This window comes from Corylus avellana, chromosome 4 (assembly GCF_965113065.1).
Source record: "Corylus avellana chromosome 4, dhCorAvel1.hap1.2, whole genome shotgun sequence".
Lineage (NCBI taxonomy): Eukaryota > Viridiplantae > Streptophyta > Magnoliopsida > Fagales > Betulaceae > Corylus > Corylus avellana.
In genome coordinates, this window is record NC_142493.1 from 12,709,405 (window position 1) to 12,734,547 (window position 25,143).

The window sequence follows — 25,143 nt, forward strand, 5'->3', positions numbered from 1 at the left end:
AATCCAAATTGGCCTATTTATAGGCAAATATTTTATGAACATGCGTTTCTTCGTTAGTAAGGAATTTGACATATGGCGTTGATGTAATCAATTTTCGACATATCGCAATTGAAGTGTAGCGTTCGCCTTTTTCGTTCAGACGAGCTAAATTATTGTTCGGACGAATTCCTTAATACTAATTTTCGGCTCTGCATGTTTTTTACTATCGTTCAGACAAGCTTCTTTGTCATCTGAACGTGATTTAACTAAAATTGAATTTTCTGTAATTACCCTCTAAATTTAATACCTATAGATATAAGTGAGTAAATCAGTCATAACTTTTGTTACAAGTGTTAGAATCACGCATATGACCTTAATTCGGAAAGATCATTTTGGCACACACGTTGTGGTTACCGAGAATAGAGTATTTTTGAGCTCAAAAGCCGTTGTTTTCACCTCCAAACACCTCATTTTCTTCCATATTCTATGTCAAAGTGTTTTTAAGGAGTATTTTTTGCACCTCATTATTCTTTAATCATTGTATTGTGTGTTTTATTTTATTGGGCATTATAGTGTTGCCCAAGAACCACCCCCTGATAAATGCCTCTGTTTTGGAGCCTCCTAGCGCTTTGCAAGAATTCATGGCTAAGGGAGAACAATTCCTGTGTGATGGGTGTTGTGGTGCGGTGGTAGGGCTTATTTGTTGGTGGGTTGTTGACGCAATACAGATAAAGAACAATATAAAGATAAAAGATTGGCATCTCACAAGAAACATGGAGTCTTACCACATAAAAGAGCGGTCACAAATCTCAAAGAAGAAAACATCTTTTTTCAATATCATAATCTGTTCTCCATAGGAGTACAAAAAGCATTTAAATAGACACTATAAAGTAAACCATAACCCTAATTTGAATGACTTTGGGCCAAGCCCATTACAACAAATGTTATAATATAAATAAAACATCAATCTAAATACAAACAACCTAATTAACTAATAAGACCCAAATGAAGTTAACAGGTGTTGATTTTCTATTTTGTTTTCTGTTTGGGTTTCCTATGGGTTCTTTTGGTGGTGGCCCACAATGGATGATGGTGGCTTGTGGTTTCTAGGAGTTTGGGTATTTTGGTGGAGTTCCGGCAATGTTGTGGGATGATACCAAACAGATGTAGGACAAACAAGCAATTGACATGAAAGTTTATAGAGACAAGAGAAACATAAAAAAGAAAGCAAGAAAGGAGAAGAAGTGTAATAGGTACTGTTATAATATAGTTTAGTTAGCTGAGAAGGTTATAATACAGTTTAGTTAGTTGAGAGTTAGTTGAAGTATTAGTTGGGGGATGTATAAATAGCTTGAATGAGAATGTAATCAATATCTTGATAGTCATTTGTTCAATTGTGGACCGGAGGAAGAGTCCTTGAATACTTAAAGAGGTTTAGGTATCCTCCAAAATACCCGGTTCAATAGTCAATTAAATTTTTCTTTCTATTCCTTCTATCTTTCCTTTTCATATTTGCATTCATTAACAGCTGTTATAAAAACAGAACTATTACAAGTAGCACCGAAGAGAAGAGAAAAGAAGAAGAAACAATAGTCAATCAAAATTTTTTTATTCATCATGAGTTGTTGAATACAATATTAGGTTTAAATAGACTAAGAATTAAACCCTAATCCTAACCCTAACCGTACTTGGGCTAATGGCTAGCTAAAAATAACATAAAGCCCAAAATAAAATAATAAAACGAGTCTAAAAAACAGACAATAAAACAAAAATGCAAACAAATAAAACCCCTATAATGATCCAGCTCCCAATTAGGCTAGGCATCCTCTGATCTATGGCTTGTGTCTGGGGTCCCACATCATAAAGTTGTATACGCACTACTACAACATTCCAAACCTGTTCATCCAGATGCTTTCAATTGAGTTAAAAATAGGAAAAAAGTACAAAATCAAGCCTTGTGGTTTACCTGATTTGTAATTAAGTTTCTGTGGTATCAAAATGAACTCAAAGATCCTTAAAATATGCCAAAAAAATAATTTACTCTCTACTACCAGATTCCGTTCACTGACTTAGCAGATTATGATAGCGTAAAATGTTAGAACCAATAAAATTGTGATACTTGTCTTATTTAAGTCAGTATCACACTAACAGAATCTGTTAAATTAGTTGACGAAATTTAACTGTATGGACGAAATTGTTTTTTTTTGGCATACCTCCTCAGAGACCTTTGAGTTCATTTTGATACCATAGGGAGCTAATTGTAAATCAGGTAAACCACAAGGATTAATTTTACATTTTTTCCTAAAAAAAGTAAGAAGTATTTACAAGAGAGAGAGATGGAAGTCTATGAATCTGATCAATCACCTGTAAAATTGAAATGATCACAGATTCAGTTGATGGGGTGATATTGATCTGAGACACGCCTAGGGGGCAACTTTCGCAAGATGAAGAGCACGAGAGCAGATGGGATAATCTCTACCAACTGTGCCAAAAGAAAGGTCCAACACAGTGAAAACATATAACACTATAATCCTTAGTTCTAGACTTAGCCATAAGCGTTAGGAAACCCTAGATTTTTTATTTCCTCAATATGTTGTATCAGCATATTTTGGTTATATTTCCCTAATAGGTTATTTTCTAGTAATTATAATTATAAGCTAAAACCTAATTTTTTTTAACCTAAATGAGTAATGCTTTATTCTATAAATTCAGTGTAGATGCATTTGATCCATTCGAAGTGATTAATTGGAGGTTGATTCCTTTGAAGCGATGATTTATCATTTTTCCATTTATTTTCTGATTTTTAATCGATATAAACCCTTGAAATTTAAACTTGAGCCTTAGTAGTCAAAGTTATTTGTACTGCAATGAGACAGAGGCATCCATGAAGATGAAGGGAGAGGACAATCTTGCATCCCAAATATAGACTTTAGTCAATTGTATTGTGGGCTTTTCTAGTAATGGAAAGCTTATAAAAGCTTGGTAAATTGGGATTTTATCAAATGCTTGACTGTGGCTTTAAAAATTGCATTTGTAAATCTCAAGTTTTAAAATCGCTATTTTTAAAATCGCAAACCTAAATGAACCAAAGTTTCTGAAACTTACCACGTAATATAGTAGATTCAGGATGGGATGATCCAGAACATCAACATCTAAATCCTCATCAAATGCAGAGAGAGAAAGCTACACCACACCAATAAAGATGTCCTTGTCAAAGATACAGAACATTTGGGTTTCTTGCATAAATTCAGCATCAGAAGGAACTCACCACAAGGCATCTTATCAAGAAACAAGTGCAACAAATTCCTGTGACACTGCCAACCTGCCAGTGAAATAAGTTAGGCACCAACACTTTTAAGAAATTTCCAAGGTGTGTTTTTGCATGCCTCTAACTCATTATGGCCAACATACTCCTTGACATGATTTTCATTCTTTTCATTTATCATTTTGTTCTGATTTGCATTGTTTTGCAATCATGCTCATCTACCACAAGTATGAATTATGTTTTGAGAAATCAATACAGATGTCAAATTTAGTTGCATTTCCTTGCAACTTGTATCAAATCAATAATTTTTTGAAAAACTTTACAAACGACTCCTAAACTACTATGTGTTTTGAGAAGACCCCCCAAATTTTAAAAACTCTCAATTTCATCCCTCGAACTTTCAATTTGATGCAATTTACCCCACTTCGTCAAATTTTTATGTTAACCCCTAATGGAAACTATTAAAAAGACCATACTACCATTGAATTTATTTATTTTTTTTAAATAACTTTATTTTTTTTTTTTTTAATTTGAAATTAAAAGTAAATTTGAAATTTTATAAAAGTTTTACTGGTATATATAAAGATCATTTAATCACTTTTAACGTTCAGAAACTGATGGAGACATTCCATCGAATTGAAAGTTTGAAGGATGAAATTAAGAGGTTTTGAAATTTTTTGTGGGAGGGAGTGTCTTTCACATCTCTTGGTAGTTCAGGAAACCTTTGTGAAGTTTCTCCATAATTTTTTAAAGGAGAAGTAGTTAACAAGGCAAAATATTGCTATAAAGAGAATATTCCACAGAAATCATTAATGGGGATAGTAAGGCCAACTTCATTTGTACATAGCTAGTAATCAGTCTTCTTTTCTACAAACTTCTATCACTCACTTCAAATTGAATTACAAAATTTTATCAATTTCAATCTATTGAACAACTCAAACACCTCAGGTACAAACCTCATATAGCTTTTTCTGACGACCTCTAGACTCAATGGGGAAGCACCTCAGCATGACAAATAACCTAAGAAGAGATGAAAGATGTAGAGTGAGAGCACATTTTAATTTATTGTCTTTTTCCCGAGTTTCAGTTCTTACCTCCCACCATATATCAGAAATCCTAGAGCAACACAGAATGAAACAGCTGCAAAAATAAAATAAAAATGAAAACAAGTATCTTTACATGGATGAATATTCCCATATATAACAATAATAAATTATTGGTTGTCTACTTCATGAAAGCATTATTGAGAATTCCATTAATAAATAGATAGGCATAGAAAACAATGATTTGAACAACATTAACCTGAAAAGAAGAGTTTAGCAGCTTCCACTGCAGCAGAACTTGGGCTTAATCTTATGAATATCCATATGCACATCTATTATCACAAAGTAATGATTGAGAAACCAAGACACATTGTAACAAGCATAATAGATCTGGCTCATTTCTTCATGGCCCAGCTACAATAGACACATAATTAGGCATTTTCTTTTCCCTACCTGTAGCAAGTATATAAATCCATTTACTGCATAATAAGCAGGCCTAAGCTTGTCAGCTGGTAGGCTTCTTGCCTGTTGACAATCATAAAATGAGTCTACCAATATCAATCAAAGCTCAATTGTTACTCATAACTCATAAAACAAGTAGAAATACCTGGTGATATATCTCAGCCCAGAACAAAACAAGTAACGTGTAGGTTGAAAAAAATAGAAGTCCGGGAAGTTCCATAAGAATCATTTCAAGTAGCTGTACCAAGATGATGGTTTAAAGGCAGTGCAATCAAAAAGAGATATTAATCAGAAACTTGTTTTTATTTTTTTTATTTAAATAATATACAACCATTACACTAGGAAAGTTTAAACCAGAAACCAGCAAACCAAGTAGTAAGTTTTCATCCATGTCTTGCTCTCATGTATTTCTATTGACTGCTGTCGAACATCCTATATGATAAAATGGATCCTAGATTTACCTCACTACTGTTTTTCAAGTGAAAGACACATTTGAATTATATATATATATATATATATATATATATATATATATATATAATAGAAAATGGTGAAGCATGTCATCTATCAGTTTCATGTGAACAAGATCATATAATATAATTGTTACACACCAGACAACATCAGTTGCTCAAAATCCAAAACTAGTGTTAGCAGATTAGGATTTGATTAGTATTTAACTCGATCTACCATAGTTACAATCATCCCCATAACAGTATTTAGAATCTTGACTTGGGTGATAAGAACAAAAAACTAGATGTAGGCATTTCCAGGAAGAAGTAGCTACACATTCTGCCTTACATATATTTTTCACTTAAAAATTTCGCAAATGATTTTACACTGAATGACATACCTTTGGCCTAATAAGGAACACACTTTTGTAGAGACCAAAGAGGACAGCCCTCACTGTGAAAATGCAATTTGATTTCAGCAAGCTTATAAAACAGATTCAGGAAGGACCACGACAAATAACACAGGACCCTTACATCCATTCACAACAAAATTCATCAAGTGGAAAACCTTTTGTGTTGTCCAACCATATTCTGGTACTCTTAAATGAATGCGCAGCAGTTGTACCTTAGAATTAAAGACAGAAAGGTCATTACAAAACTAAGTTCAGTGTACTTTTTTGGTAAGTGTCATGAAGAACACCAGGTATGACGATAGAAAGCTAGAAACAGGAACATTTTATTGAGAGAAATTTAGCAAGATCAGTAAATGTTTCATACTACATAAGCCTAAGGTGAGAGCCAAGCAAGAAGCATATATGCTGGTGATGCAAGTTTCAGGAAATACAGAAACACCATTCTCTAATATAAATGGGTAAGTCTGCTCAAAAGACCAGTAGAAACCAATAGATTAAAGCAGTGCATATTCCTCCCAGAAATGTACATGGAAAAGTAGATTTTTGATATATCGTCTCCCAAAAGCCTAAAGAAAATACAAACATTTTGATAGCTACGAAAAAAGCAAGTGGTGCTTACCTTTTCAAGCAAGTACTTCAATACAACCAGAAGGTGTATAAATATGGTTGCAAAATTAACAATAGAGATTGTGCTTGCATAAGTTATTATGATTCCTTTCAAAATGCAAGCATTTTTAAATCTAAGAGACCAGAAGCAAGTTTTATATGAATTCTCTGAATTTATTTTATTTTTTATTTTTTTAATTTATAAGTTAGTGGCACCAGGGAAAAAAAAAAGAAGTAAAAATAAACATAAGAGTTCAGAAAAATACTTTGGCACATTGGAAATATTTAAAAATCTTCTTATTGGTAGAGTATGATAGATAAAATGAATAGAGACTCCATTTAAGATTATTTTTTGAAATTAGGATTCCTGTTTTGGCTTTGAAAATCAAGTGGAGACAGAATTTTGTTAGAGCTTCCTTTCCTCCCTCTCCTACATTTTGCTCCCTTGGCATAGGCTTACATTCCATGCTACACAGGGACTGATGGAATCAAAGAGTCTCCCTACTTAGGTGGATTCTCAACCATAGCAGCTGTCGACGTGCTGCTTGCAGAGGCAATACGACTTTCAGGACATGGTAATTCTCCAGTGACATAACCAAAGCAGCTGTGGACGTGCAGCTTGCGGAGGCAATACGACTTGGAGGACATGGTAATTTTCCAGTGACATAACCAAAGAAATTATGTCCTTCCAAATAAGGGACAATAATGGTGCTCCATAGAGGATAATTGACACTTGTAAGACGATAGATGTAAAGGTTGGTAAGGTTTTGTGGTGTAAGTGTTGCTGATGGCTGGGTGACAGAGATATTGGTAGTTTCCTCAGACATAACGTTTAAAATAGAAGGGAAAAAAAAAAAAACAATTGGTGGGTTATGATTTGTAAAGCCTTAATCAGGTCTTTATCTTCTCATGTATTTATTAGCAGACTTACAAGTGAAGTTTGAAATATACAAACAAACTAAGATCTTATCCTAACAACTATGATAATGCTGTTACAAGTAAATCAAATTATACAATCAAAACAAATCAAAACAACCTGAGATACAATCTAAACAAATTGAGATAAGAATATCTCATGTAAGATGTAATTAGATTATGAGATTCAATAAGTAATACCCAAGAAACTTAGACATATGCATCTTGTCAATGTCTCCATTTATGTACACAACATTATCATTACGTACAGAAAGAGATATGCAGCCAACATGACAACACAAAACATATAAAAACGCAAACATTCTTAAAGAATCATCTATATATATATATATATAAAATGGTACATACCCAACTCAGAAACTAAATTCAAATATATTGTGAAAGCTAAAAAGGAGACCATGATTTTTCCGGAAAGCAGAAGAAAAGAAGGTACCAGGGCAACAAGGGAAACCACAGCGTAAGATACACATAAGGCATAGTAAATGCGGTTTTGCCATTCTTCTGATTTGTCGATCTCATCCCACCAATTGAATGCGCCAAGCGCACTGTAAATCTCTCCCTCTCTAAGCGCAAACTTCCTTGTTCTTGATGTCCACGCCATTCGGAGCAGGGAGCAGCAAAACAATAACAATTGCCAAGGGTGGAGTCTTTGCTTTGTTTAGAACAAAGTACAGAACATGCACGTGTAGAACAGAGGGGCAGTACACGTAGGACTGAGATGAACCACGTGGAGGTGAATAACGGTCGGGATGACCTCGTGGCATAGTCATTGGTTGCGCAAAGGACATGCTTTACTTTCTTTTGTTAGGAGAGATTACCCCGGGGATCATGATTTTTGTTATTTGACTTGACTTTTCTTTTCTTTCCCACCGGAGTTAAGATAAACACCCCTTCTTTTCCCTATTTAATTTAATTATTTTTTGTAAGTCTTCTTTTGCTTATTTATTCACTTTTACAAATTTATAAAAAGAAGGAAAAACTTCACTTACTTCTCTTGAATTGTCACCTCTTCTGCAATGTTCTTTCTAAAGTTCAAAACCTCTTAATTTAGTGTATCAAACTTTTATTTGTTTTCAATGTCCCCCTCTATTAGGATTTTTCGTTAAATTTCAACAAAATTATAAAAATACCCCCTTTTTATAGAAAAAATATTTAAATTTTTTTGCAAAGATTGGGGTATGGGTATTTTTGCAAATACTGTTAAATTTGGACCAACGCTTTAATTTTTGCAATTTTTTTTCCCTTTTTTCCTAAATAAATTGGGGTATTTTGGAAATGTTAACTGTTGATGCACAGTTTTCCGAGATGATGACGTGGCACGCCTTGCGGGGGGTGTTGAGAACTTCGAGGATATGTCAGGCTACACAAGCAAAGAAAAACAGGATTAGAGCCCCCGGTGGTGTCCCGGCGGGGAAGCTCCGATGCCTAAGTCAGAATGTGAGGAAGGAGTGTATAAGCAATCAAAGTTTCTGAGCAAAGATTGTGCTTACCTTTGATTGAAGTTGAAACTTGTATTTATAGGCATGGAGTAGAATTTGTTTCCCGCACGTCTCGGAATTCCTATTCCTCAATATATGTTTCACATCTATTTGATAAGGGTAGGAATTTTTAACCACTTTGTAATCTTAGTAACCTAAGATCCCGAGACAAGTGATAAGGTTTTTGTTTGAGTTAGATAACCTTTTGAATTTGAATGGTTACCTATTCCGTTTATGTAGGGACAACTTGTATGTTGACAACTATCTATGTTATAGAGAGCTTTTTTTTTATTTTTTATTTTTTTTTATTTATTTTTATTTTTATTTTTTAAAAATGTGAGATAATAATCACTTATTTTAGATTGAATACGTGCATATCCGTAGTTGTGAAATGACCGGTCTACCCTCGGCTCTTAACTATTTTGCTCCCGAGGAGTTGAGTCTCGGATTCGGCGACCTACACCTACCGAGGAGTTGTTTCGGACTCTTGTCCGAGACTTCCTCGGTTTCTAAAACCTCCTCGGTTTAAGTTGTCTGAGGCCTTGTCGGGTGTGCTGTCTTGCTGAGATCGGGCTTGGGACCTATTGGGCTTTAGAAGCTGATCCATGACCCAACAGTTACCCTCCAATTTTCTGATCTAAAAGACTATGGAAATTTTGTGTTCATAAATGGATCGGCCTTCCGAGGTTAGACTCTCTTTAAGTGAAAATCCGAGTCCTCTGAGGCAGGAAATTTGAATTTTGAATTTTGAATTTCAAATTTTGGCGGGAAATTTCTCTCCAATTTTTTGCCGAGACGGTTGACATGATTGAGGGCACGTTGGTTTTTCCATGTATCAGCACCAGGATGGACGTCTTTTCGGTTGTCGGTTGTCAGCTGTCACGTGGGATTTGCAGAGGTGCGTTTTTCTTGCCGTACTTATTGTGCATGTTTTTCGAGGCACCCCTTGGGCTTCATATGCTTTTCCTCTTTCGTTTCAGACCTTTCGTTTAGCCTTCTCAAGCTTTATAAAGGTTTTTTCCTCTTTTTTCACCATTCTCATTCACACCAAGCTTTCTACAAACTTTCTTGCTTTCTTTTCTTCTCGACTAACTCTTGAATCCGGTTATGTCTCGCGAAGAAGGATCAGAATCAGACTGTGGTTTGGGTAAGACCTACCCAACCTTATGGAGGCCGGATCTGACCAAAGAAGATGAGCACAAAATCATCTTGGATTGCTACATCCCTAAAACGGTGAAGCTTCGTTTTGATGATGAGAGGAAGGGCGCAATAGTAGACGTCGGAAGACATGAGGTCTGTCTCTATGAAGAGATGTTCCGAGCAGGCCTCAAATTGCCTTTCCCAAGGGTTGTACATGAGCTCCTGGGCCGCCTGAATGTGGCTCTGCATCAGTTGATTCCTAATGCCTAGAAGGTGTTCTTTGCTTGCGTGGCTGTATGGCCCATGGCTCTTGGAGAAGGGCAACACCTCACCGTCTCAGAGTTCTTATGGATGTATTGAATCCATAAGAACCCCAATTGCGATGTACAACTTCCAGACGAGAAGAGGGAAGTTCGTTCAGATGGACAAGACTTTTATGAGCAACCATGGATGGAAGAAGAAATATTTCTTCGAGCAGGGGCAGTGGGAATTCGCTCTTGGGGAAAAGGCGGACGGACCAAGAGTGCCTCGAGAAATGACGGTCCCTCACTTGGGCCTTCACAAAGATCTCTGCCTTTCTAATGATGAAATGGCTCGTGTAGACAAGGTTCTGGCTTGGGCCCAAACTCACGAACAAGCTATGACCTACAAGAAGTTGGTTACGACGGCTAGGTTGAATAGTTGTCTGTATACCACCAGAGACGGTGCTGAGGGGTCAAGGAAGAGACCGGCTCCAGCAGTTGTAAATTTGAGCCCTCCGGCGGCCAACACCCAAGGCACCACCCCTCAAAAGCCTGTTCTAGATAAAGGCAAGGGAAAAGTGGATGAGTCTCAGGTGAAGAAGGCTTTGCAGTTGATTGACGAGCCCGAGGAACCCGAAGTCCTTCAACCGAAAAGGAGGAGAGTGGTGAAGGGTAAGGGACCTACTGTTCAGGTTGATAAGGGGAAATCCCTTTTTGCTGATCTCCTGGCTGCACGGAGGAGAGTTAACCCAGAGCCTAAAGTGGCTCCAATAACGGCCTACAAGGCCATCCTTGCCCATAATCCCATTGCTGCCACTCTTTTGGCGGCAGCTCCGATGGATCCTTCTGGTACTGCTCCTACTACGGCCATCCCGGTAAAGTCGGTATCCCTTGTGCACTCCGCTCCTAATATTCAGCAACTCTTAAAGGAGGCAGACCAATTCTTAGAATCAAATAGCTTGGTTGGAATGGAGCCCGAGGAGAGTAGAGTGTGCACCAAGGCGGTGGAAGAAGTGGGAAGGCCTCGGGTCTTGTCTCCAATTGCAAGGAGAGGTCTCGAGCCTCGGCGCTGGTAGCTGAGGCTTCATCTCGGGGTCCTACACCTGCTGCCGAGGCTGAAGCTGCATCCGGGTCTGAGGCCTCTTCAAGTTACTCCCTGGTGAAACCTTAGAATGTTGACTAGACTGTGGGCAAGCCTCTGTCCAGGTTTGGTGGTTAGTTGTTGAGGAACCTGTTTCAAGCTTTGGTAGAACTAGTTCCCCTAGACAATTTGACAGGCGAGCGTGACATCTCTGCCAAGGGAATGGCGGAGTCAATGTTGTTCAACCAACTGTGTGTAAGTCTCCTTCTTCATACACGTTTTTCATTTTGTAAAATAACTTTCCTTTTATGACTAAGCTTGTTTATTGCAGGGTGCCATGAAGTCGGTAGTTTTATACTACTACTTTAAGAAGTTTTTCCAGGAGTCGGACTTGAAATTCGAGAGCCTTTACAATAGGTTTGCGGCATCGGAGGCCGAGAACGCTAAACTGAGAGATACGCTAGCTTAGTAGGATAAAGAGTTTCTTCTTCTAGGCCAGCAGCAGTCGATGATCCAAGCTGAGGTTGCACAAGCCGAGTCCAGAGTCTCGGATTTAACTTTCGAGTTGCAGATCCTGCATACTGAATATTCGAAGCTTCAAGTGGACAACTCCATCATTAAAGAGGATCTGCTTCAACTCGAAGAGAAGCATGTAAAAATTCTGGAGCAGTTGAAGGTTTCTTAGGCCGAGGGTGTCGGTCAAAAGGCCAAACTCAAGGAGGCCAACGAGGGTCAGATAGTTGTCGAGGAGTGGCTTAGATTCTTCTGAGGAAAACATGATGAGAAGAAGTTACGACTGGAAGAAGTCGAGGCCTGATCTGCCAACTATCTGCAGCAACTGTCACATGCTTCATGGACTCGGGATAGTGCTTAGGCAGATGGGATCATCCTTGGTTTCGAGACCTTTCGATCTTAAGCCATGGACCCTGCTCACATTGTGGACCTCGACACTGTGAAGCCTGAGACCATCCCAGTTTGGGAAGGGCCATGGCGAGGAGATTGAACTTAAGTCTTCTAGGAGTTATTTGGTAATGTTGGCGAAGCGTTGGCACTTGTCACAATTTCTCACTATCTGTACCGAGTCCAGACTCATGTTTGGCCAGTAGAAACCAGCTCAAACTGCTTTGTGGGCTAGCATTCTTGCTCCCGAATGACTGTCGCAAATGCCTTCATGGATCTCGCAAAGGACGTAATCACCTTCTTCCTTGGAGATACATTTGAGGAGTGGCAGCATGAAGCCCCGCTTGTACAGAGTCCTATTAATAATGGTAAATCTTGCAGCTCTAGTCCTCATCTGAGTTGTTCACTTCTTATTTGACGGGAGAATCCCCCTCTCCAAATACTCTACTATGCTCCTCTGCCATTCGGGTATAGTCTCGGTAACTGAGACCGAGATCGCCTTGGTTATTGTAGGTCGTGTAAAAGTCTGGATGGGTTCTTCAGGTTCTTCCATGTCGTTGGTGGTTGTCGACGCTATTCGAGCTAGCTAGTCTGCTCTTTCATTCTCTTCTCTTGGGATCTTTATAATACAGAATTTTTTGAAAGAATTCTACAAATCCTGTACTTTTGAGAAGTATATCTTTAGTTTATCTCCTTTGGCTTCAAACTCTCCTCGGATATGTCCGAAAATTACCTGCGAATCGCTTCGTAACTCAACGAACTCAACTCCCATCTCACGAGCTAAGCCGAGTCCTTCTAAGACTGCCTCGTACTCGGCCTCGTTGTTAGTAGTCTTGAATTCCAATCTCAAGGAGCTACATAACTCCTCCCCCTCTAGAGTGATTAATACTACATCGGCCCCACCATTCTTCCTGGTTGAGGACCCATCCACATAGACTACCCATGTTTCGTCTCCTGGCCGTTCTTGGGTGGTAGGTAAATTGGTGAATTCTACTAAGAAATCAGCCAGTACCTGCCCTTTGATAGCGTTCCGTGGGAGGAACTCCATATCAAATTCTCCAAGTTTGATTGCCTAGTTAGCTAATCTGCCAGACAGATCTAACTTCCTGAGTACTTTCTTTAATGGATACTCGGTCAAGACTCTTATAGTGTGAGCTTGGAAATATGGGCGGAGCTTTCTGGACGAAATAGTTAGCGCAAATGCTAACTTCTCCATTTGAGGGTACTGCTCCTCGGCTTCTCTTAGTGCTCTGCTAATAAAATAAACTGGCTTTTGTATGCCGTTTTCTTCTCGGATAAGAGCTGCACTAACCGCTGTTGGGGAGACAGCTAAGTATAAATACAGTGCTTCTCCGGGAATAGATCTACTTAACAGGGGTGGACTTACCAGGTACTTCTTCAATTGCTCAAAGGCTTCTTCACACTCTTCAGACCACTTAAATGCTTTTCTTAAGATTTTTGAAGAATGGAAGGCACTTATCAGTTGACCGAGAAATGAATGAGTTCAACGCTGCGATCCTACCCGTCAACTGTTGAAGTTGCTTCGTATTTTTAGGGGATTGCATGTCTAAGATTGCCTGGATCTTCTCAGGATTAGCTTCTATTCCTCGGCTTGACACCATGTAACCGAGGAATTTTCCCGACGAGACTCCAAATGCATACTTCGTGGGATTTAACTTCATTCCGTACTGCTTCAATGTTTTAAACGTCTCATGCAGGTCATCTACATGGTCTTGTGGCTGCACACTCTTGACCAGCATGTCATCAATGTAGACCTCCATTTTGCGTCCAATTTGGTCTCAGAACATTTTACTAACTAGCCTCTGATAGGTCGCTCCTGCGTTCTTCAGACCAAAGGGCATGACTTTGTAGCAGTACAGGTCTCGGTCAGTTATAAATGCAGTCTTCTCACGATCTTCTGGATGCATGTAGATCGGGTTGTAACCAGAAAAAGCATCCATAAAGCTCAACAGGCTGTATCCAGCCGTCGAGTCTACCAACGCATCGATACGTCGTAGAGGAAAGTTGTCTTTTGGACACGCTTTATTGACGTCTGTGAAGTCCACGTACATTCTCCACTTCCCGTTGGATTTTTTGACCAGCACAACATTGGCCAATCAATCAGGATAATATACTTCTTCTATAAACCGAGCTTTGAGTAGCTTCTCTACCTCCTCGACTATTGCCATATTCCACTCCGGGGTGAACTTCCTTCGCTTCTGCTTTACTGGCTTCATTCTTGGGTCTACATTGAGCTGATGGAGAATGTCATCGGGATTGATTCCCAGCATGTCGTCGTGGGTCCATGCAAATAGATCCAGGTTTTCTCGGAGAAACGTTACAAGAGCGTCTTGAATTTTTGAGGTGAGTTGTGTTCCGATCTTCACAACTTTGCCTTCCCCCAGTTTCACACCTTCTAATAGCTCGACTGGTTCCCCTTTTGGGGGGTCCTTGTTTCTACTACCCACCGTGCCGATTGTTAAAGGAACATTTTGAGCTCTTCTTGAGGGAAATGTTATAACATTTCCTTTCTGCAGCTTGATCTCTTCACTTCTCCGACTCCTTCTTCCGTAGGGAACTTCATCATTAGATGGTAAGTTGAAGTTACAGCCTTCAACTTATTGAGGGATGGTTGACCATTGATTGCATTGTAAGCAAATAGTCGATCGACCACCAAGAAATCCACCATGACTGTAGATTGCTTGGGAGCTGTCCCTGCAGTGACCGGGAGAGAGATGAGTTCTATTAGCTGGACTTGCTCTCCTGCAAATCCTACCAAAGACGAATCAAATGGTTGGATCCTATCCCGGTCCAGACCCATCTGCTTAAAGACTGACCAATACAAAATGTCATCCGAGCTGCCATTATCCACTAAGATTCGGTGGATCTTATGGTTGGCCTTTGTCAGCGTTACTACTAATGCATCACCATGGGGAATCATGAACCCCCTGGCGTCTTCTTCAGAGAAGGACATAGCCATTGAATCTTTCTTCGCAACCTTTTGAGGTCTCTCCACAGACAAAACTTTATCTTCGGTTTGCGCTTTTCTCGCATAAGCCTTTCTAGATGAACTGAATCTTCCTCCTCCAGCTATTCCCCCTGAGATGGTGTGGATCTCCCTCACTACGTCTTGATGCCGAGGCGGATGAGCATTCCGATCATGTCTCGGTTCTGCCTACTGATTGGGTATCGGTTCGACATACCGATCATCCTTCGGCCTCACTTCTCGATTTCTGAGGGCTTCTTGGTTCTCTTCGAATAACGGGGGTTCTTGAAGGTTTCTTCCTCGGTTTTGCTCATCTGCTAGGGATCTCACCAACTTCCCGTTCCTGATGTGATTTTCAATTTCTTGTCGTAGGGTTATGCACTCCTCGGTTAAGTGACCATGGTCATGGTGATACTCATAGAACTTTTGAGGGTCGTGCCTTTTAGGGTCACCTTTCAACTTACTTGGTCACTTGAAGGCAGGATCTCTCCTAATCTCCATCAATACCTTGGTCTTGCTAGTATTTAGTGGGGTGAACCTCGGGTTCTGTAGTTTCTGAGGATCCATCCTCAGATACGATGGGGCTGTCTTCTTCCCCAATTTCGTCACATTCTTCTCTTCTTTCTTTCCAAAGCTAGCCTGTACTGTCTTACCAGCACTACCCTTAACTTGGATTTCTTTCTCTGAGACTTCATGAGAGCCTTGACAGTTTCTTCTTGATTAATGTACTCCTCAGCCTTATTCATGAATTGGCAGAGAGTCACTAATTTGGAACTTTTCGCTAGCTCGGCCATCAATAGCCCCTCAACCCTCACTCCATGCATCAAAGCATCGAGTATTGCCTGCTCATTCGGGCTTTCAATCATTAGCTTCTCTTTGTTGAATCTGAGCATGAATTCCTTCAATGACTCATCCTTCCCTTGAACAAGGGAGAGTAGATAGGCCGGATTCTTCTTCTTCTTCTAGGTAGCCAAGAATTGACTTAAAAAGATGCGCCCTAGTGTTTTGAAGTCGTCTATTGAATTGGTTGGGAGTCTTCCGAACCAATCCTTGGCTACTCCAGCCAAAGTTAGGGGAAAGGCCCTGCACGAAATCTCATATGGGGTGCCATGGAGGATAAAATGCATGTGGAGACTCTCCATATGCTCCGTGGGATCTCCTGTGCCATCATAGTTATTGACTCGGGGCATCTTGAATTTGTCAGGCAGGGGAAAATTTATGACTTGAGTGGTGAATGGCAGATTCTTGTTCTCCATGAGTTCCCCTCCAGTTGACTTCTCTTCGCCATTAGCCATCTGGCGAGCCATCTCTTCATATTTCTTCTTGAGATCCTCCATCTCTTCACTATGCCTTTCATTGTGATGGTCCTCTTGGCGAGATTGCTCCCGTCAAGATCTACTATGACAAGACCTCTTAGGGTTTGTCTGTTGGCGGTACTCTTCGTTTTGAACAGTTGTGTGATGGCTGGCTTGAACTGAACTCATATCATCTTCATGATCATGGCCCTGGATTTGCTCCCTCTATGGATCTCGTCGCGTTTCTCCTTCTCGCGCCTATCCTCATGCTTTTTAGCTCTCCTTTCTTCCCGCTCTTGATCCCTCCGGCTATTTCGGCCCTTGGTGATCGTAAGCCTTGTGGCAAGATCTTCATTCTACTTTTGTAAGGCATTCATGGACTCAGTCATCTGCTTCATGAAATCAGCGAGATTAGGAGGAACGCCGGCTTGACGCTCTGGTTGAGAATGGGAACGTGTAGTCACCATATCGGAGTAATGGATGATGAGAATTGATCAAACGGTTCCCACAGATGGCGCCAAACTGTTGATGCACAATTTTTCGAGATGGTGGCGTGGCATGCCTTGCAGGGTGATGTGGTATTTTTGTGACCAAAAATATCAATTATAAAATTACCACTTGCAATAGAACAAATCCGATAGGATATGGCTATATTGAGGGTGTCGAACCTCAAGGACTGCAGGGATTTAATTATCAAAATTAAGAGATCAAAGTCAACTTAATTAAAAGAGAGTGAATTGTTTGTGTGAATTTAAAGTGCATAAAATAAACTGAGTAAAGGGAGTAAATATATGAGAGAGAGAGTAGGGTATTGACTTCACCACAATCCGCACATCAATGGTCAACTGTATTCAATTCTAGCTATTTATTCTATGCATATTATAATTCAAACAAGAAACACATGATTGAAAAGGAATTTCATACAATCAATGGAATAGCATAACCCATCTTCGGTTGGCACGGATCGTCTACCTAAATTACACTAAACTAGGGTGTAGTACGATCCGTCTTTCCTAGGTATGGTCTATCTAACCCTATTGATTGCATGTCGATTAAGAACCATTGTATAACAATCATTCTTATGATCACAGAAAACAAAAAGGATTTGAGTTCAATAATAATAAAATAATTTCTAAGACAAGATAAGAATTTTACTAATATTGAATTGGAATTTAAGAACAATTGCATTTAATATGACGAACATAAATCAATTGTAGCAATCCTCAGAGTTATACAATCAATATGCATAAATAAAAGAACTAGAAATTAAATACAATCAAACCATTGTGCTTGGAAAGGGTTACATCAATACCCCACAATTGGGTTTAGCTGCTCATGATCTTCTAGACTTCACAGCCAATTTTACTGAATTTTGCTCTAGAAAGCGGTGTGTCTGTTTACAATGTTTAGAGCCCTATTTATAGGGATTTGGAAAACCCTAAAACCCTAGAAGTCCTTAGAAAATCGGAAGTCAGTCTCCCAGTCCAATTGGGAGACTGAAAACCAAGCCCAAGCTGGAAAAGGAGTCTTGTCGTGCACTGTACGCCCGTGTGAGCTCGATCCGAGATAGTGTGCGCTCGAGCTTAGCTTTTGTGCGCACGAGCGCATTGCGCTCGATCCCTGACGGCAGACGCTCAAGCACAGGTTCGCTCGATCCCAGGGGTACTGCGATCGATCCTAGCTCCAAAATACTCAATTTGTTGTCCTTTTAAGCCCAATTTCCAATGGTCTGTCACATAAGAACTAAAACACAAAAACAAAACAAAATTAAACAAATAACAATGCTAAGGAATTAACATATGTAAATTAAGGGGCTTGAATGTGCAACATTCGGCTCTTATCACAGGGGATTTTGAGAACTTCAAGGATATGCCAGGCTACACACAAAGAAAAACAGGATTAGAGCCTGCTGGAGAAGCTCTTATGCCTAAGTCAGAATGTGAGGAAGGAGTGTAAAAGTAATCAAAGTTTTTGAGCCAGGATTGCGCTTACCCTTCTGATTGAAGTTGAGACTTGTATTTATAGGCATGGAGTAGAATTTGTTCTTTGCACGTCTCGGAATTCCTATCCCTCAATATCTATTTCGCAGTTATTTGATAAGGGTAGGGATTCTTAACCACTTCGTGATCTTAGTAACCTACGATATCGGGACAAGTGATAAGGTTTTTGTTTGAGTTAAATAACCTTTTGAATTTGAATGGTTACCTATCCAGTTTATGTAGGGACAACTTGCATGTTGACAACTATCTATGTTGAAAACTACCTATCCTTTTTTTTTTTTTTTTTTTTTTTAATTTTTTAATGTGAGATAATAATCACTTGTTTTAGATTGAATACGTGCATATCCTTAGTTGTGAAATGACTGGTCTACCCTCGGCTCTTGACTATTCTTCTCCCGAGGGACTTGAGTCTCGGGTTCGGCGACCGACACCTACCGAGGAGTTGTCTCAGACTCTTGTCTGAGACTTCCTCAGTTTTCGAAACCTCCTCGGGTTAAGCTGTCCGAGGCCTTGTCGGGTGTGTTGTCTTGCTGAGATTGGGCTTGGGACCCGTTGGGCTTTAGAAGCTGATTCATGACCCAACATTAACATAAAAGTTAACAAATAGGTGAGATTACAAACAATTGAAAAATGGACACACTAAATTGAGAGAAATTAAACTTTGAGGAGACATTGCAAATGTGATGAAAATTTAGGAAATTTAAGTAAAGTTTTCCCTGAATTGAAAGATCTAATGGTTTTTAAATGTAGAAGATAATTGCAAAGACATGATTTTGCTATTATCATGCCATATTACACCTCCATTAATAGTTTAGACATGATTACATATTCAACCTACACAAAGTAAATCTTAATTTTTTTTTTTCCCAATTGCTTTAATATCCATCATAAAATTTTAAAATTATTACAAGGTAGGCTAAATGTATTCCTATTGGGGTTTTATGCCAAAAAAATCTTTCTTGTGAATATTGTCTGTGTGTATGCAAGGGCGGAACTAATTTCTTATTTTTATTTTTATTTTTATTTTTATTTTTATTTTTTATATACATATATATTGGGGGTCCAAATCTAGATAAGTAAATACATAAATACAACTTTTTTTTTCTTTTTTTTTGAAAGTGGTTCATCAAATATTCATTAAAACTTCCCAAGCATTTCACTTGCTCTACAAGAACAATACTATGAATGAACATGGGACTCTCCTCTAACCACATGTGAACTAAAGACTGGTGAACCACTGTTTTGGCCAACCGAAGAGCTGCTTCATTCGCTGCCCTCCGAATGTGAGCGATCTTCCACAGTTGGAGACTGTTTAATTTAGCCTGGGCATCCTCAAGCAATTGACCATATTGACTCTAGCTCTTTCTCCCATTACACAGAGCTTGAACAATTTTCAGTGCATCTCCCTCAAAGAATACCCTTTGGAACCCAACTCACATACAAGGGTAATTGCCTTCCAAGTAGCCACGGCTTCCGCTACCGTTGGGTCTATTATGTAAAGCACTGAGGTACACATTGAGGCCCGGACAAACCCCTCTGCATCTCTAATGATCACTCTCACCCCCATTTTCTTATTATGACCATCGATGATTGCATCCCAATTTATTTTTACCATCCCCTCTGGAGGTTTTGTCTCTCCAGTGGCGGAGCCAGCTATTCTATATTGGGGGTGCCGTTAAAAATCCACTCATTTCTCAGCTGTCCTCCGCATTCTTCGATACCTGAAGGGGACATTATTTCATGGGCTTTATTTCTCCTCTCAGTCACCTCTACAGCTGCATGCTTATACTGATGCTGATTGGGCGGGTGATCCAACAGATCGTCGCTCTACCACTGGTTACTGTTTCCTACTTGGCACCTTGCTTATCTCTTAGCGAAGTAAGAAACATACTGTTGTTGCTCGATCTAGTACCGAGGCAGAATATCGTGCTCTAGCTGATACTACTGCTGAGCTTCTTTGGTTGCGATGGCTGTTACAGGATATGGATGTCTCTCTCTCTTCTGCTACTCCTGTATACTGTGACAACAAGAGTGCTATTCAGATTGCTCATAATGATGTTTTTCATGAACGAACAAAACATATTGAGATTGATTGTCATTTTGTTCGTCATCATCTTCTTCAGGGCTCACTACAGCTTCATTTTGTCACGTCCCGTGATCAGCTCGCAGACATCTTTACAAAGTCACATTCTTCAGGGCGTTTTCGTAATCTTGTGTCCAACCTTAAGTTGGTCTCTCGCACTCCACCTTGAGCTTGTGGGGGGCTGTTAATAATATTATGTTATGATTATTTACTTTATTTGGTATTCTAAGTCTGCTAGGTTTACCTTTTCTTATTCTACTAGGCTTGTATTATTAGCCTATATACAAGCTCCTTCTGTACATTATACAGTCTGATTCAATATACAACTTTATTCTCAACAATTATGGCGTGAATATCCCTTTACACTATCACCATTATATATAGATTTGAAGCCAAAAACTCTCCTTTAGGAAAAGAATGAATCTCATTTACCCATAAATTAAAATCATGACTTTTCATGTGGTGTAAACAGTCAAGCAATGATAAGAAGAGACATGTTCAAATGAATGATTACTTGTCAAAGTGGCATATGCATTTACATATATAAAAAAAGGATTAAGGATAAGACTTAAGATTGAATTACTATTATGTTTGGTAAGATGGATGGAGAGTGGGAGGGATGGATAGCGGAGGAGAGGAGAAGCAGGATAAAAGTGAGGGAAATCCACCTCTCATGTTGTTTGTTAGAAGGCAAATAACAAAGAATGATTGAGAATATAAATATTAATATTCTGATTTAAATGATTACCAATAAGGATAAAATTAAAACTTCACACGTTTGTCATAATATCCATCAATTCCTCCTTCAATCCGTCAACTTTAAGAAACATGATGAAAGTAATGATTACTTGCAATCTAACACAAACAATAAACAAAGCTTCGTTTGGCAAATGGTTCTATAGTGAGTTTTTTTGTTTTAATTTTTTTTTGAGTAATAATAATACGTAATTAATGTGATATAAATATGTTGATTTTTGAGAATAAAAATAAAATGTAGTTTTGAAAATGTGTTTACTTTTTTTTAAAAAAAAAGAGAAAATTTTACAAACTCTTTTTGAACTTCTACTCGTTTTGACACTACCTATCAAAGTTTAAAAATTCTCAATTAACGGTATTGAATTTTTAATGTCTTTCAATTACTCATTTCAGTTAGGATTTTAGATTTGGTCAAAATTTCCAAAAATACGTATGTTTCTTTTTTTATAAAAAAATTGCAAAAATGTTACAAAAATATTGCAAATATTTTTTTTATTTATAAAAAAATGGGTATTTTGAAATTTTGACAAGATTTAACAGAATAGGGTAATTAAAATAAATTGAAAGTTTGATACCTTAATTGACCCTTTTTAAACTTCGAAAATACTTTTGAAACGTGTGAAAGTTGAAGAGAATTTTGTAAAATTTTTCTTAAAAAGAAAATGAAAATAAAAGTTTGAAGAGAAGAAAATCATATGTCAAAGGAAAATGATAGAGTCCCAACTTATTTGCCCAACTTAGGTCTAATTTTTGCCTTATTTTTTTATTTAAAAAAAAAAACTAAATAGCAAATGAAAAAAATGTCTGAAGCAATAATATCTATTTTTGGTCCTTCCTTTTTTTTTTTTTTGGTATTTTTTAAAAATACAAAATGATATTTTTCTTCATAAAACTGTAATTTTTTTAAAAAAATTATATTTTAAAAAATACCAAATAAAAAAAAGATCAAAAATAGATATTATTCCTTCGCACACTTTTGTATTTGCTATTTATTTATTTTTTAAATTAAAAAAAAAAAAAGATAAAATTTAAATTTAAATTAGACTAGTAAATTGAGTGCCTATCATCCCTCTTTGCCAAACGCGTATTTCGCTCAGTAGAATGGTAACAGCACCCCTCTTGGTCAAAAGCAAAATGTACTTATCCATATATATAAAAATTAATATTCTTCTCCCCACTTCACTCGTCCAATATTCTTTCACGGCATTGAATTCTTCAAATTTCAACGAAAGACTGGTTGACTTTAGTAATGCTTTACAGCGAGACAGATAGAGAGAAAAAAAAAAAAAAAATTATTGTTTTAAATTCCATCATTTTTTTTTTGTTATAAACAGCAACTACAGAAGATTATGTAAATATCACAAAAAGTGTTATGTGTTTTATTAACGTTTTTTATAAGTATTTTGAGTTTTGTGTTTTAAAAAATGTGAAAATTAAAAAAAAAAAGAAAAAAAATTTAGTAGGGCCACATTTAATAGTTGTAGGTGGAGTTCAGGAGTTCAGGTAAGAAAAGAAAATAAATTAGTTTGGAAAAAATTTTTAAAAGTGTTGTTAACTAAGTAATTTTTTTTAAAAAAAAAATTAGGAAAACTTTCACTAAATTTTCATCCCATTTGTTATTACTCTCTGAACTTCATAAAAAAAAAAAAAAAAAATTAGGAAAACTTTCACTAAATTTTCATCCCATTTGTTATTACTCTCTGAACTTCATAAAAAAAAAAAAAAAAAAAAAAAACTCTCAAATTTTTGTAGCCATCTTTTAATTTTTTTTTTCAATTTCACCATTCTGATAAGATTTTTCCTTAAATCTTAAGGGAACAGTGTCAAAATTTTCAAAATACTATATATATTTTTTAAAATATTATAAAGATTTAGGCGTCGGTCAAGATTTAACAAAATTTACACAAATACCTACATTTGAATCTTTAAAAAAAATAAGGAAAAAAAATTGGAAATGACTGCACGGCCACTGGGTATTTATTTTAATTCTTTTTATGAATAATAAGTTAACCTCCATGCTTGAAAAAATAAGCAGGTGCTTTCAAAATATTTTATTTAAAAGTGTGAAAAAGGTTTTAATTTTTTGAGAAAAGTTCACATACTCCCCTTCAAACTATCAAAAATTGACAATATCCCCTAATGATGAAAATAACTTTAATAAAATAAAAAATAAAAAATTTAGGGTGTAAATTTTTTTTTTTTAAAAAAAATTATTTTTCTTAAAGATTTTTTCTTGTTATAATTTTATTTTTTCAAATTTATTAGAGTACTTTTGTCTTATTAAAAAAAGTTTAGGGTCACTTTTGTCTTTTTGTTGTCTTTTGGCGGGACATTGTTAATTTTTTGAATAGTTTAAAAGAATATTATTGCAATTGAAAGTTTAAGAAGAGATTGTCAATTTAGTAATAGTTTGAGGGGCATGGGCCCTCAATTTTTTTTTTTTATATATTTATTATTAGGAAAAATGTAAATTTAGTCCATGTGGTTTACCTGATTTGCAATTAACTCTTTGTGGTATCAAAATGAACTCAAAGGTCCCGAGGTATGTCAAAAAAATAATTTAGTCCCTACAGTCAAATTTTGTTCACTGACTTAACAGATTCTAATAACGTAAAACATTAGAGCCAATATAATTGTGATACTTGTCATATTTAAGTCAGTGTCATACTAAGGAAATTTGTTAAATTAGTAGACGAAATTTGATTGTAGAGACTAACTTATATTTTTGGCATACCTCAGGGACCTTTGAGTTTATTTTGATACCACATGAAATTAATTGTAAATAAGGTAAACCACAATGACTAATTTTACATTTTTTCCCTTATTATTTGAAAAGTATTTGTCGTTTTGAAAAAAGGTACAAAGTGTTTTTTTTTTTTTTTTTACATGTCCACACAAGGGAAAAATGAGGGAGATTTGAACTAGTGACTTCTGCTTTATGAGACGTACTTCACAACCGATTGAGTTATCCCTTAACAACAAAAGGTACAAAGTGTTAATTAAAATAGTTTGGCAACTGTTTTGAAGTGCGTAACGCAATTGGGTAAGCAGGTGATTTGGGGATAAAAAAAGGACTAAAAAAATACGTTTGGTGTGTGAGAGATCCTGATCCATGAAAATATTAATAAATTTTGGTCTCCGAGTTTGAATAATTATTGGCTGACTTTAAAGGAGTGGTCCCCACACCCACACCCACACCCACACGGTTACCAAATCAAAGAGAACCCCATTCTTCAATAACTCAAATGTATGTATTATTCGTCTATGATTGTTGGCACTCATTTATTATATTTATTATTTTGTACTGGCTGATGCAATTTGTTTTAAAGGAAAAAATTTTCTCTAGCTCATTTCAATGGTTTGTGTATTTAATGGTGCTATATTATTTAAATTTATTAATATTAATGTTATATATATTATTAGATATATAATTTTGTTAAAGATCACTAGCATAAAACTCTTATAGAATAGAGAAAAAACTCTTACAACACAAAGTATAAAGCTATAGCTACATATTATGAGGCTACAAAATCATAGATGCAAACAAAAATTCGTACAATCAAGTACTATCCATAACTTTTGTGACGTCCCACATCGCCTGGGTATGGAGATGAGGATGTGCTTAAATGTATACTACTCCCTTAATGACAACAATGCGTTTTAAAGCTGTGATGGTCATGATCCCATCAGAACTCTGCAGTTAAGCGTGCTTCCGCTGGAGTAGTACCAGGATAGGTGACCTCCTGGGAAGTCTGGTTCGAGGGGAGCCAAAAGCGGACAATATTGTGTGTCATTGGGGTGAGATGTTACAACTTCAATCTCTCCCTAACTCATGTACAAATACAGTTAAAGCCATGAGAGGTAACCCCTCACACCGAACTATCTAGATTCGAAGTTGCTGATTTGGTTGGAAAACACCTACAAACATAAAAAAAAAAAAAAAAAAAAAGGGAAGGGGAGGGTAGGTGCGGAGAGTAAAAGGGGAAGAGGAGAGAGCATATCTGCTCCCTCCTCCTCTCCAAATATGTT

The 25,143-nt window shown here is 37.3% G+C and overlaps 1 protein-coding gene across 2 annotated transcripts; it reads right to left on the minus strand.

The window, feature by feature from the left end:
* Positions 1 to 1,661: 1,661 nt before the first annotated feature.
* LOC132179426 (tobamovirus multiplication protein 1-like) lies at positions 1,662 to 7,759 on the minus strand. 2 transcript variants are annotated; one of them, XM_059592155.2, is made up of 12 exons: positions 7,587 to 7,759; positions 5,733 to 5,823; positions 5,600 to 5,652; positions 4,895 to 4,987; positions 4,741 to 4,812; positions 4,547 to 4,619; positions 4,339 to 4,384; positions 4,201 to 4,264; positions 3,248 to 3,301; positions 3,085 to 3,162; positions 2,344 to 2,461; positions 1,662 to 1,875 (listed from the first exon to the last, which is right to left on the minus strand). In XM_059592155.2, exons 1-11 carry the CDS (start codon positions 7,752 to 7,754, stop codon positions 2,369 to 2,371), a joined length of 885 nt encoding a protein of 294 aa, XP_059448138.2. In that variant the 5' UTR covers positions 7,755 to 7,759; the 3' UTR covers positions 1,662 to 1,875; positions 2,344 to 2,368. The 2 variants fall into 2 exon arrangements, with proteins under 2 accessions (XP_059448138.2, XP_088371908.1); XM_088515782.1 differs by lacking the exons at positions 5,600 to 5,652; positions 5,733 to 5,823.
* Positions 7,760 to 25,143: the final 17,384 nt, after the last annotated feature.

Coding starts and splice junctions, on each gene's coding strand:
- LOC132179426 (XM_059592155.2), bottom strand. CDS start 7,754: ATGGCGTGGACATCAAGAACAAGGAAGTTTGCGCTTAGAGAGGGAGAG. Junction 4,988..5,599: donor TGTTCCTTATTAGGCCAAAG/GTATGTCATTCA, acceptor ATCTTGGTACAG/CTACTTGAAATGATTCTTAT. Junction 2,462..3,084: donor TGAATCTACTATATTACGTG/GTAAGTTTCAGA, acceptor CTTTTGGCACAG/TTGGTAGAGATTATCCCATC.